The sequence below is a fragment of the Zootoca vivipara genome, chromosome 7, assembly GCF_965207765.1.
Source record: "Zootoca vivipara chromosome 7, rZooViv2.hap1.1, whole genome shotgun sequence".
In the NCBI taxonomy this organism is placed as follows: Eukaryota; Metazoa; Chordata; class Lepidosauria; order Squamata; family Lacertidae; genus Zootoca; species Zootoca vivipara.
In genome coordinates this window covers 50263866-50276712 of record NC_142590.1, presented here as the reverse complement: position 1 = coordinate 50276712, position 12847 = coordinate 50263866, and the positions used below count along the sequence as shown (strand labels likewise).

Genomic DNA, 12847 nt, shown 5'->3' with positions numbered 1-12847 from the left:
ACAATGGGTTTACTCTCAGGTTCAAGAACAACTTCAATCTTTCAGATTATTTTGCGCTAGCAGAATATCTCCCCCAACATACTTTCAGTGTGTGGTGCTGATTCCAAACAACTTTCAGTCTGTTTTTCAGTATATTCCCTAGGGCAGAGGTAGCTAACTTATAGACCAACAGCATCTGTAGGGTCACGTCTCCCATCATTCCTCACTACTGGCCATGCTGCCTTGGGCTAATGGGAGTTGTAGCCCAATAACGCATCCCTGCCCTATGGAAACAGGCATTTTAAAGCAGTGTTTCCCAACCTTGTGCCTCCAGATGTTTTGAGACTACAATTCCCATCATCCCTAGCTAGCAAAACCAGTGGTCAGGAATGATGGGAATTGTAGTCCCAAAACAGCTGGAGGCACAAGGTTGGGAAACACTGTTTTAAAGGATACAATTTTCATATGTATGTAAAGGTTTCAACAAAAGGCCTCATCAACCTTTGGCTCAACAACTGGTGCATTTTTTAAAAATGCTAACAATGGCATTGTGCCTTCCTCCTTCGTCTAGTCTGGAAGGGTGGTCCCTCGAGGACAGGAGGAGGGCGTACTGTCCAGGGACATTGGTCAGTGGCCAGCCTTGCTTGAAGCCAGTTTTCCGTCATGGCTGGGGATAAATAGGTTACTTCTGCATCCAGGATTTTCCATCCATCATCCGCCCACACTGAACTCGTCACTTCATAGTTAAATATAAAAGGGAGGCAAGGGATAGGCCACAGCCAGAGTGAAAGTGAAGAGGTGACATCCGAGGAGTGCTGGAGTCATCCTAGCCTGCACCCAACCCTGTCATTACTGCCATTCCATATATAGCTCCTGACAACTGTCTAGGGCTGGAACTTCCAGCTCTCCCCACCACCACCTCCTGTCACATTTCTGCATCTGAAGCCTGAGCACAGCTCTTGGCCCCTGCTGTAGCCTTTGGACATCCATTGCAACAGGATGGCTGAGAAGCAGGAGCAGCCGCAAGCCTCCCAGAACGGTGAAAAGGCTGAAAAGGCTGAAAATGCAGAGAATGCAGAGAACGCAGAGAATGCAGAGGAGGCCGAAAAGCCACCGGAGCTGGAGGAGCTGCCACCCTTCGAAATTGTAACAGGGTAAGAGGTCTGTTTTATCCCATACTCAATGGCAGCAAAAACACAGAAGACAAAGAGAAGATTTTTTTGCAGAAGTTGGCCACCGCAATGTTTGCAGGGTTTTGTTGTTGTTTTTTAAAAAAGGGTGTGCCTCAGGTTCAAGGTTTTACTGCTCTGAACGAGGACCCATATTATTTCTAAGCTTTGTGGTGCAATGTTATTCAAACAGGATGAACTCACAGCAAGTATTTATTTTATGATTATCATTTATGGCACTGAAACTGTTATTCTCCCTCAGTGGGGAAAATGCTCACCTGTGGGCTTAATCATATTGCAAGAGGTTGCTGGCTGTGTAGCCTCCCACGAGCCAGCAAGAATGTCATGCATTTGGTTAACCTTTTCCACATATGCAGCCTCATTAAAATGAAAAAAGAGGAAACTTTCTGAGTAGGACTAGAGGGACTTTGCATCTATTCCAACTCTGAAACGGAGAGTTATAGCTGCAATTTTTGGTTCGTATCTAGGCAGATAAAATCAAATTGTTTGAAAAGACCAGAGGTGAACGCTAAGTCATCTGAGAGATCTAACGGGTTTTTATACAACACAGCAGGCATATAATGCAATCAGAAAATCTTTAATCATAGAGATTGATTCATCTAGAAAAATCTTTTGAGCCGCTGTCTTTAAGCATTAATAATATTTATCACAGTACCATGTAAGTGTGATACTTAAGACTTCAACTACAATATGTAGTGAGGAATTCATCAATATTATACACCTTTATCCTCTTACCATGATCTCTATGCCCCGATATTCAGTTCCCGAAACAAATCAAAAGTGGTCATAAACTTTAAAGCAAGGATCTGAATTTGCAGTAATCATAGCTTAGCTGGCTATTTGAGTTCGCAACACTGTTTTTCGCTATGCTCTGTACTGGTGTTGTAGAGAAAAAGAATGAGGCCCACCCAACTACGTAAATGCAGATGAATAGGGCAAGGTGCTAATCCCCAAGAAGACAATGCTTTGTTATCATCCAGAGTCTAGGTGGCTCCTGGTTGCGAGTTTCATACACTTATACTCTCTTGATGAGTACTGTATTATCATCTCATTCTATTCTATGGAGTTAAGCCACTTCTGGGTGGAGCTATGGTTTAAGGACTAAATGCTATTCATTCCTTGGTCTCTACCAGAAATAGCAGCAAGAGAAACTGTAAATATAAACTTTTGACACCACTAATTGCTGAATTATTTGGGATTAGGTGTCCCAGGCTGTAATCCTACTTTACACTCTTACCTGGCAGTCCCATTGGAGCTACGGTAACTTCTGAGCAGACATGCACTGGATTGTGCCATAAATGATCATGGTGCATATATTAAAGACACACCTGTTTACAGAGGCATTCCTTTGACCTCGCGACCATATGGCATAGCTGCCAAGTTTTCCCTTTTCTCGCGAGAAAGCCTATTCAGCATAAGGGAAAATCCCTTAAAAAAAGGGATAACTTGGCAGCTATGCCATATGGGCTTGTTTCATTGTGCATTTCAATTATGGATGTTTTTATTTTAATGTTTTAATTATATTGTTTTATTGTGTATTTTAATTTTGAATGCTTATATTTTAATACTTGAACAACTGATCTGATTTTTATGCAAACCAGTTAGACGCCTATTCAGCATTAAGTGGTATCTTCAATTAAAAGGATCAGGTAGTAGGTCTTGACTAAACAACAAGGAACTCTGGCAATTTATACATTAGTGGCTTAAAAGGCAGCAAGGCTGCTTTGCCCTGCTGTGTTTCAAATTGCACTTGCTCATTGATGTACATACCAGAGATGGGCAGGGATGTCTTCACCTGATGCCCACTGCCTGCTTGGCTTCCCCATGCCTGCAACCCACCCAACCCTATTCATGAAGCTGCTCAGGTGCTGTCATCTGCACATGCATAACGGCTGTCTAAAATGTAAAGATCTCAGTTTAACCAAGGTAATGTGGCTTACATTTCTAAAATTGACAGATGGAAGCTGGTTTGAATGAAGACATCAAACAGCAGCATTCCTCAGGAAGCTACAGGTTGGATGTGGATTGTGCCAACATCACATATACACGACTTCAGTTCGAACACTAGCAGTAGGAGTTCACTGGAGCAAGGTCATGTATACAAAGCCATTAAGCCGAATACTAAAACCTTCATATTCTGCTCTGAAGATGCTCATTGTTTGTAACTTATTGTAATGCTTTTGCTAGGTAGAATTCATGCCTTTGCATGAGGTGAGGCATTCTGCCAGTATAATTTAAACTAGTATCTTATATAGATCCAGCATGCCCAGTGTTTCAGAGAGACATTTGTGTTCACAGGCTCAGATATTGATACAGTACTGCCACTTAGTATTACAATATTTAAGCATTCTTTCCAAAGAATTTCTTGTTGCTGGTTTTTAGGCTTTAGTAGGCTCAATTTCAACTGTTTTTTTTTAAAAATGAACTAAATATTGATTTGAAACAAAACAGGCTCGCAGAGAAAACATACACCGGATACATAATCATATGAACTGCAATTGGTACTTCCAAAGTTCTTCTCATCTCTGTCAAATGAGAAGCAGAAGGTAAAAAGGTATTATCTGCCTAAGATCAAAGGAGTTCATAGTGAGCTGAAATTTGAAACCAGTTCTAAGTTCAATTAATGGCTTTCCATGGGTAAGGTTGGTCAATACAAGCAGGGCTGGATTAAAACTGTTAGAGACCCTATGCACTGAAAAAATTAGTGCCCCCCATATGTATAATAATAATAATTTATTATTTATACCCCACCCATCTGGCTGGGTTTTATGTATTTCAACGTAAGAACACTAAACCATATCTCCCCACCCATGTGTGTGTGTGTCTGTAAGAAAAATAATAATCAAATACATAGAACTCAAAAAATATCAAAAATAAAACAGATTTATTGCAACATATGATGGGATCTTATTTCCTTGCATTATTTAGATCTTTGTTATGCCCCCTGGTTTAGGTGGTGATAAAGAATAAATAATAAAACAGAAAAATGGGGGAAGAGTGTGGAGTGGATGCAGGAAAGTCTAATAAATGTCTGATTTTTCCCATGATGCCTACCTTTTTTTTAAAAAAAGTCAAATGTCAAATTCTTCAAAAATAAAATCTGTTTTTTTGTGCCCCTTCTTTGCTGGTACCCAAGCACATGCTTACTCTGCATGCACCAAATATAAGAGGATACACTATGATTCAGTGGTCTCATCAAAGCTTTGAATATCTGCAGCCAAACAAGCAGGGCATTTTTCTTCAGAATTATTATTCTTTAAATATCTTGTGCTCTAAAACAACATAACCCCTGCAGCTGCAAAGAGGAATCTCAGACCAAATTTTCTATTTATTTATAAGCTTCAGCCTGATGAAGCCAGATATCTAGCTAATGAGGGGATTAAAAACACCAAACATAGCAGCATTTCTGCCTAATTATCCCATGGTAGTTCAAGCATTTCAATTGCCATTTGTAGATTAGAAAAGCTTCACAGTGTCTTGCCAGGGTTTTTTTGATGCTGTCCCCAACAGGTGTAGCAGCTGTGGAACCTGCACTGAGAATCTGACCAATCTTTATAATTAAGAATATCCTCCTATCCCTTTCTATAGTGTTCTAACTCTTCCTAAAGCTGCCATGTACATTTCATGAGACTCCTACAGATACATTAATTTGCACTGCATCCTTCTGCAGTGGAAATTAAACCATCAGACAAATAGCTTCAGACCAAAGGATGGAATAACACAAAGTGCAAATCCTGCTCCCTTCTCTTTGGCAATGGCAGACTGCTGTCATGATCATGAGGATACCTGATACTGTGGCTCCAAAGTCCCTCAAGACAGCAAGCAGCATGTTGTTTGGCTCTTCATAGTGTTCGATCAGTTCCATACACACAGAACTTTGTTCTTACAACAAGCCTATGAAAAAGGTTAAGCTAATAAATTGTGCGCTTCACAGCGAGTACAGTAATGATTTGAACCTAGATCTCCCCAAGTCATAATCTGACACTCTTACATCATACTGGCTCATACATTCCTAGTTTCCTAGACAATTTGACAAATGGAGTTAAGCTAGAAAACTACTGGTATATAAACAAAATAATGGGGCCTGATAGACAAGAAACAGTGGGTTGTTGCACATCACCATAATCTAAGAGAGTGCTTCCAGACTCACTATTTAGAAGGAATACACAACATTTGAATATTAGAACCGCAAAGCAATGAGATTTTTTTAAGGAGGTATCTTAAGGAAAATAAATTCACCAGCACTACCTCATAAATCAACTTGGAATTTCAGTTCCAATATTTTCCACAAGTATTCCTTGCATGGGAATAACTTTAAAAGTACTCCTGTAAGGGGACAAGGTAACACAGAGGGGATCTAACTACGTTTACAACAGAGCTCTAAATATCCAAATGTCTAGCTTCTAGTTTCAAGGAGTCATCCAAGGCAGTAAGATTTATATAGCTCATTTTCTTCACTGGTAAAACATGGATATATGTATTTCCCAACACTCACATATATAATATGCTCAGTCCTCTTTAAATGAACAGAAATGTGCAATAAAGAAATAATTAACCTCACGCAACAAATTGGGGAAGTAAGTCAGTCACACAGCTATTATGTCCCTTCTAGCCTCAATGAACTATGAATTTTAATGTGTTGTAGAAGTCCCTTGAGCATTCTGAATCGCTGTTAGATTAGAAGAGAACAGCTATTGTTAGGGGCAAGTTGAACAGCACACAAGATAGCTTGAAAGGCAACTATGTCACAGACGTGCACGTCTGTGGCTGATTTATGGGACATGTGGTTTCTTTTCCCCTTGCCCTTTCAGTGATGAATAACTAAGCATTTCAGAGCTGCAGGGGGCACAAGCAATCTGCTACAATTTGTGAGTGCTAAGGACAGAGGCTTCAAAGCCTTGAGGCAAGATCTGTTTCAGGTATTTTCCAGCACCGAGTTTAGAATACACACACACTGGAATATGCACTCTCCACTTATTTGCAATTAAGCAGAACATAGCAGACACTATAGACATAAGCACTATGTCAAACAGTGCAGCTATACTGGCATCCACAACGAGCAAACAGTTTTCATGGGTGTACCGGGCACTTAAAATCCTAGAAAGTCTAGGGGGTAGCCAATCTAGCACTCTCCAATATTGTGGACTACAACTTTAATCACTCCCAGCCATCATGAGTAGTGATCAGGGATGATAAGAGTTGCAGCCGACTGTATCAGCTTGCAACGTCTAGTATACCCTAATGCTACCTAAAAATTTGCCATTCATTTTGCATGTTCAATTATCCTTCCTTTGAAGCCAGTGAACCTGAGCAATTCCAGAAAAGATGTTGTAAACTAACAAACCAAACTATGGCACTTTAAAGAGAAATTGATTTAGTTTGAGCCTCTGAAGGCCAAGAGCCTCTTACATCTGGTACATACCGTGTTTCTCCTAAAATAAGACACGTCTTATATTTATTTTTCCTCCAAAAAAACACCACGGCTTATTTTCGGGGGATGTCTTATTTTTTTCGAGCGGGAGCTGGCAACAGCATGCTGCGCCGAGCCCCAACCCGTTGAGAGCCGGCAGCAGCGCACCGCACGGGACCCGTTGAGAGCCGGGGAGCAGGAAGCAGCCGCAGAGGCGGCTGTGAGAGAAGCGGCGGCGGAGGAACCGGCAAGAGGCGGCTGCACGGGAGCCGCTTTGGGGAGCGCAGCGCAGCGCGAAGAGCCTGGTGAGAGGCAGCTGCAGCTGCAGGTGAAGCCCGCGATCTGCGTGGGCGACTGGGGACGAGCGCCCTGAGCGCTGCGGCGGTAGCGAAGAGGCGCCCGATCAGCCCACTTCTCAGCTGATCGGGCGCCTCTTCGCCACCGCCGCAGCGCTCAGGGCGCTCGTCCCCAGTCGCCCACGCAGATCCCGGGCTTCACCTGCAGCCGCAGCTGCCTCTCACCAGGCTCTTCGCGCTGCGCTGCGCTCCCCAAAGCGGCTCCCACCCCCGCAAAACACAGTGAGGCGGCCGCGGGGGAAGTGCCGAGAGCGCCCAGGAGCGCGGCTGCAGCGACGGTAATCCCAGGGGCTACGGAGGTGGCTGTGGGCACGCGCCAAGGCCCAAAGCACAGCGGCGGCGCTGGAGACGGCCACTGCGAGTGGCATGAAAAGAAGATCGCCAGCAAGCGCGCTGTTGCCTCTTGCCGGCTCTTCCAAAGGCGCTTAAATGCCTTCCTTTCCTTGCCAGACCTGCTCCCCCCCCCGCCTTATTTTCGGGGGATGTCTTATATTTATTCTACTAATGAAAAGCCTGACATGGCTTATTTTTGAGGACCGTCTTATTTTAGGAGAAACACGGTAGACAGAAATATGAAGATGAATTCACCTGGTAGGAAATACAGTGGAGCCCAGTTTTACAAGATGGGGCTTTGAGAGAGAGAAATGGATGCACGTAGTTAGATCATATAACTTAATACTCTGTTAAAAGAGCAAAGTGAAATGCTGAAGCCCCACACAGAAGAATGGATATACAGAGAGCTGGTTGGATATGCTTCTCCTACTTCAGTGGGAGAAATTCAATGTAGTGCTATGGCAAGAGTTCTGTCAGTGCAAGCTTTCCAGCTTGTCAGACAGAACATTCTCCTCTTTGCTTCCCATGCACTGTTCAGAGGGTTCTCTCACACACTCAAAGGGGACATGCGGGTGGAGAAGAGGGGAGGAAGCCCTGTTGTGCTAGCAGGAGCCCGTGCTGGCTTCTGCTAGCGGGACTTGCTAGCTGAATCCCACACAATAGAATGACTAGCTTCTACAAGGCAATGAAGAGTGCAACTATCATGGAAGATCCCAAATCTTGACCCATCTATGAGTCAAGCAGAGTCTGAACTTAAGCTTGCTGCAGAAAGGTCAGAGAAGGTTCTTTCTTAGAGGTAGAAATCTGGGATTAAGTGCTAACGTGCGTGCATTACACCAAGAGTAATTCAAGATGAGGCATCTTGGATACAAGAAAGGAGCTAGAAAAGTAAAGGAAGAAACGAAAAATCTTAACAACCAGTAGATTTAAATGAATATAGAAACATAGAGCAGGCAGGTGAATATATCACCATTAGTTTGTAGATACTTACTTTCAAATAATTTTAAAACCACAAAAGGAGAAATTATGGTAGCTTGGGTATATCAGCAACAGATTACTTGAAAAACAGCTGATGCAAAAACAACCCGCCCTCTAAGCTGGAAACATCTGACGACTTATTTCTGCCAACTTTTCCCCAATTCCAATAGCAACTCCCTTGTGGTTATACCAAAGCTTTTTCACCAACTTCTACCATACACCTCCAAATTACTTGAACATGGAATTAAATATCTTCAGGAAATCTAGTCACTGCCCAATTCTTCTATGTCTCAGGCCTTAGAAGGGAATAGCATGGTTACAAAATTACCTTAACACCACCAATAACACTGAAATCAATGGATTAAGGAGGTTGTGTGTTATTAGGTGTGTAACACTGAGGCTTTCTTTCACTCTTTTATACAGGGAACGGCTTCCAGCCTTCTTTTTCAATTTCCAGTTCAAGAATGTAGAATACAGTTCAGGCCGGAACAAGACCTTCCTGTGCTACATCATAGAGATTCAAGGCAAGGAGTCAAAAACCTTACGGGGCTATCTGGAGGATGAACATGCAGCAGCCCATGCTGAAGATGCCTTCTTCAATACCATCTTGCCCACATGTGAATCTGGCCTACGCTACAACGTTACCTGGTACGTCTCTTCTAGCCCCTGTGTCGGCTGCGCTGAGCAGATAACTAAGGCACTGAAGAAGAACAAGAACCTGAAGCTCTCCATCATAACGGGCCGTCTCTTCATGTGGGAAGAGCCTGACATCCAAGCTGCTCTGAAGAAAATGAAGGCAGCTGGCTGTAAAATGAGAATCATGAAGCCTCAAGACTTTGAGTATGTATGGAAGAATTTTGTAGAGCAGGAGGAAGGTGAGGAACCTAAGGCATTTACACCCTGGGAGGACATTCAAGAGAACTTCCTATATTATGAAGAAAAGCTTGCTGAAGTTTTGCACTGAGGTTCAAGTAAGTATAGTATCGTAATGAATTCTGAAAACTAATTTCGAAAAGCTTTCTCCTTTTTAGAGTAGTTTCTCAGACCATCTAACTCATGAAAAAAATACATTTTGTTCTCTCCAATGTTAATAAGATAAAGCAAAGAGCTGGATACATTTTTTAAATTTTCCCCATTTCAGAAGAGCCATACTGAAGTCCATTTCATAAGCTACATGAGAGGTCTAGATGCCTATCAAAACCATTTCTGTATGGCAGAGGCCCTACGCAGCTCCTGTGCATATGTGGAAGACCAACTGTCCTGCCACATGGCAGCAGGTTTGCAGGTGTCCTCAGTGTAGCATCTGAACAGAAAGTTGGCTTAGACCTATTCAAACCATATCAACCCGTGACTCTCCAGGTGTTGTTGCACTCCCAACACCAGCCAGCCTAGCCAACACCCCGAGCTTATGGGAACTGGAATCTAACAATATATGGAGGCCCAGAGGACCTTGGCCTACAATGACTTGCAGTGGTGGCTCTCCAAGATTTCAAATAAGAGCCTTTCCCAACTCTACCTAGAAATGCCAGGAATTATAACTGGGCATGCCTCCAGACCATCACTATTTTGCAGAAGGGATTCAAGCACATACTGAAAATTTAGGTTTGTGCAATTAAAGTGGATTAATACACTGTGTCACCCAAATGTGACAAATGCACATAAAAAAGACTTTTTGCGGTTGGAAATGCACTGAAAAATCTTGGATGAATGAATGAGCAATGGGAAGATATATAAACACCTATAAGCAGTTCAGGATGAATGCTCACTGTCGTATAACCACCCCAGAAGCAAAGCAGATCTAATGTACAAAAGAGAACAAACATAGCCTAAGCTCCATGTTAGCTTTGTGCCATCAAATCAGAATGAATGCTCAATAAATAGGTTTTTCAGAGGAGCCCTGGGACCTGCTGCATGCAAACCATGTGCTCTACCATTAAGCTATGGCCCCATCCCCTGGGCTGTATCTGCTGCTCTGTCGGAACAGGTAATCTTATTATATTATACATCAAATATACAACAAACAAGTTCTAGAGGCATACTTCAAAAGACATTTTCCCTGCTGTTCAGATTCATTACTTTGAATCCCATTTATTTAAAACAGGCATTGAAAAAAGGAAACAGATTAAAATATTATGGAAAACAAATGCTAATAAAACAGACACATGACATTACATCAAACCTCATCTGGAACCTCATCAGTATACAATCAAAGTCCTATACCAGCTTCCATATAAAATGTCAACAGGAATCTTAGGCACCTCATTCTAAGACAAAACCTTATTCTAAAATGCAAGATGTGCCACATAGAATTTATTCTAGGAACTTGGCAAGGGGTGAAGAAAAACATCCGGCAAACACCCAACCCCAAGCTAAAGGAGAGCTATTTTATATCATTTTGTCCATTATGCAAGAGGAACAAACTGGTGAGGCATTGGTTATTTTGAGCAATAAAGCCCCATACATTTGAGAAAAGCAACTCAAGTCTCCCTTTCTCTCCCCAGGGCCAGCATGTGTGAAGTCTGCCAACCCTATGGAGAGACAAACATGATATACTTTGACATCTGGGACTCCCCCTTCGGTCCTCCAGAGCTGCTTTGAAAAAGAAAAACAACACCACAAGTCTCTGGTTGACATGTCGCCTTGCTGACTAAAAATACATTTATTATGCTGCATGTAGGCATTTGGTTGTTTGAAATACATAAACCTGCAGTGCTGCTGCTCACATGGGAAGAAAAAGCATAATGATATGGAATGAAGTTAACAATCTGCAGTGCAAAGCTTTTTCATCACTGAAAACTTTTGACAAACAAGTCAAACCACACCAAAGAGCTTACCAAAACAATAATGCAAATTAAATAAGTTTAGCAAATGTGGTGCTCTTTTATCATTTCAGAACTTCTTTAAGAGAACATAAAATACCGTAAGTATACGTAGGTCCTGCTATTCAACCACTATCTGACAATTCATTTAGAATTCACTTAGAATTATGCCCAAATCTTGCTATACGCTCTGCAGATTCACTTGTTTGAACAGTCAGCTTCCTTACATGTCTACCCAGCAGAAAATCCCATTACATTCAATGGAATTTACTTTCAAGTAAAGTGATATAGGATTGCCGCCCAAAAGGTAAGAAACAATGGTCCCAATCCAGAAACATGTGTGGCAGCTTTAATCCTTCTTTTCAGCATGGTCATTCTTCCATACCAGCTCCAGTTTGGGGAAACAGCTGGTGTACCTCTGAAGCAAAGCAAGGAACAGCTCATAGGAGAAATTCTGGTAGACCTACATAATCCTGTGCCAAAATTCTGGTAGACCTACATAATCCTTTGCATCTGCCTAAAGGGGTTCTCTAGATCACAGAATGTATTACAATATGATGAGATATGTGTAATAGCATAGACCAGGGGTTCCCAAACTGTGGAACCAGTGCTCTGCAAGCTTCATTCAGATGGTCCATGATGTGTCAGTAAAAATACAATTAAAAAGCATACTGCATCTAGCACAGTGTGCTACAACAGGCAGAAAAAATATTAAGTGGCTCACCAAGACCCTCTGAGATTTTCATGTGGTCCATGAGAAAAATAGTTCGGGAACACTGGCATAGACATCTTAGTTAATAAAGCAATTAATAAAGATTTACAAGTTCCCTTCCAAGATCAATGTACTGCAAAATGCTCTGTGATACAAATATGTGAAGATCGCATAAAAGGGATATTGATGATTTCAACAGAAGGACCACAGTAGTGACAGATTCTCCACATTAAACATATGGGGAAATGAAAAATTTGCTCCCAGAGCCTTTCTTTATTTTTGCACAATTTCTTTTTGGTACCTATATCCTTTCAGGGACACACTATTCAGTTAATTTAATGAAATATGCTAATTGGATAATACCTATCTTCTTATATTTATTGCACATAAAGATCTAAGGGAAACGCTTATTTTAATATACAGTCGTACCTCGGGTTACGACCACCTCGGTTTGCGAACAGTTCGGGTTACGACCTGCGCAAACCCGGAAGTGTTTTCGCCGCGCGCGCGCATAAGCCGTGCGCGCGCGAACGCGCGCTTTGCGCATGCGCAAAATGGCGGCGCCCATAGCGCTCGGTTTGCGAACTATTCGGGTTACGAACTGCGATCCGGAACGGATCGCGTTCGTAACCCGAGGTATTACTGTATGTTATAGGAGCTTTCATTTTTCTGCAAGAAGCAACCTTGAAAGCTCTGACCATGTATGGCAAGAACAAGAGCTGCAGAAGTAGTTTTGGGCAAGGCTTAGAAAAATCCCATGTCAGATATATAAGAGGTATTTTTAATAGTTGCTTAATCATGTTATTTAATATTGATGTGTTCCTTTGCTGCTCAGCAATATCTGGTTTATGAAACAAATGGACTAAATGGAACTGATCCAGAATTCCACATGTACAGTATGCCAATACACACAGACCTCATACATATGCAGGATACCCCAATAATTTCAACAACAGAAGTAGATCAGTGCTGGATTTACGTATAAGCTAAATAAGCTATAGCTTAGGGCCCCACTCTCTTGGGCCCCCCAAAAAATTTAAAGGAAAAAAACCCACCATGGGTGTACATTT

The 12847-nt window shown here is 42.1% G+C and overlaps 1 protein-coding gene across 1 annotated transcript; it reads left to right on the top strand.

Annotated features, from left to right (window-relative positions):
- Positions 1-754: 754 nt before the first annotated feature.
- On the top strand, positions 755-11115 carry APOBEC2 (apolipoprotein B mRNA editing enzyme catalytic subunit 2). Its single transcript, XM_035122689.3, has 3 exons — positions 755-1133; positions 8670-9217; positions 10748-11115. Exons 1-2 carry the CDS (start codon positions 979-981, stop codon positions 9208-9210), a joined length of 696 nt encoding a protein of 231 aa, XP_034978580.1. The 5' UTR covers positions 755-978; the 3' UTR covers positions 9211-9217; positions 10748-11115.
- The last annotated feature ends 1732 nt before the right edge of the window (positions 11116-12847 follow it).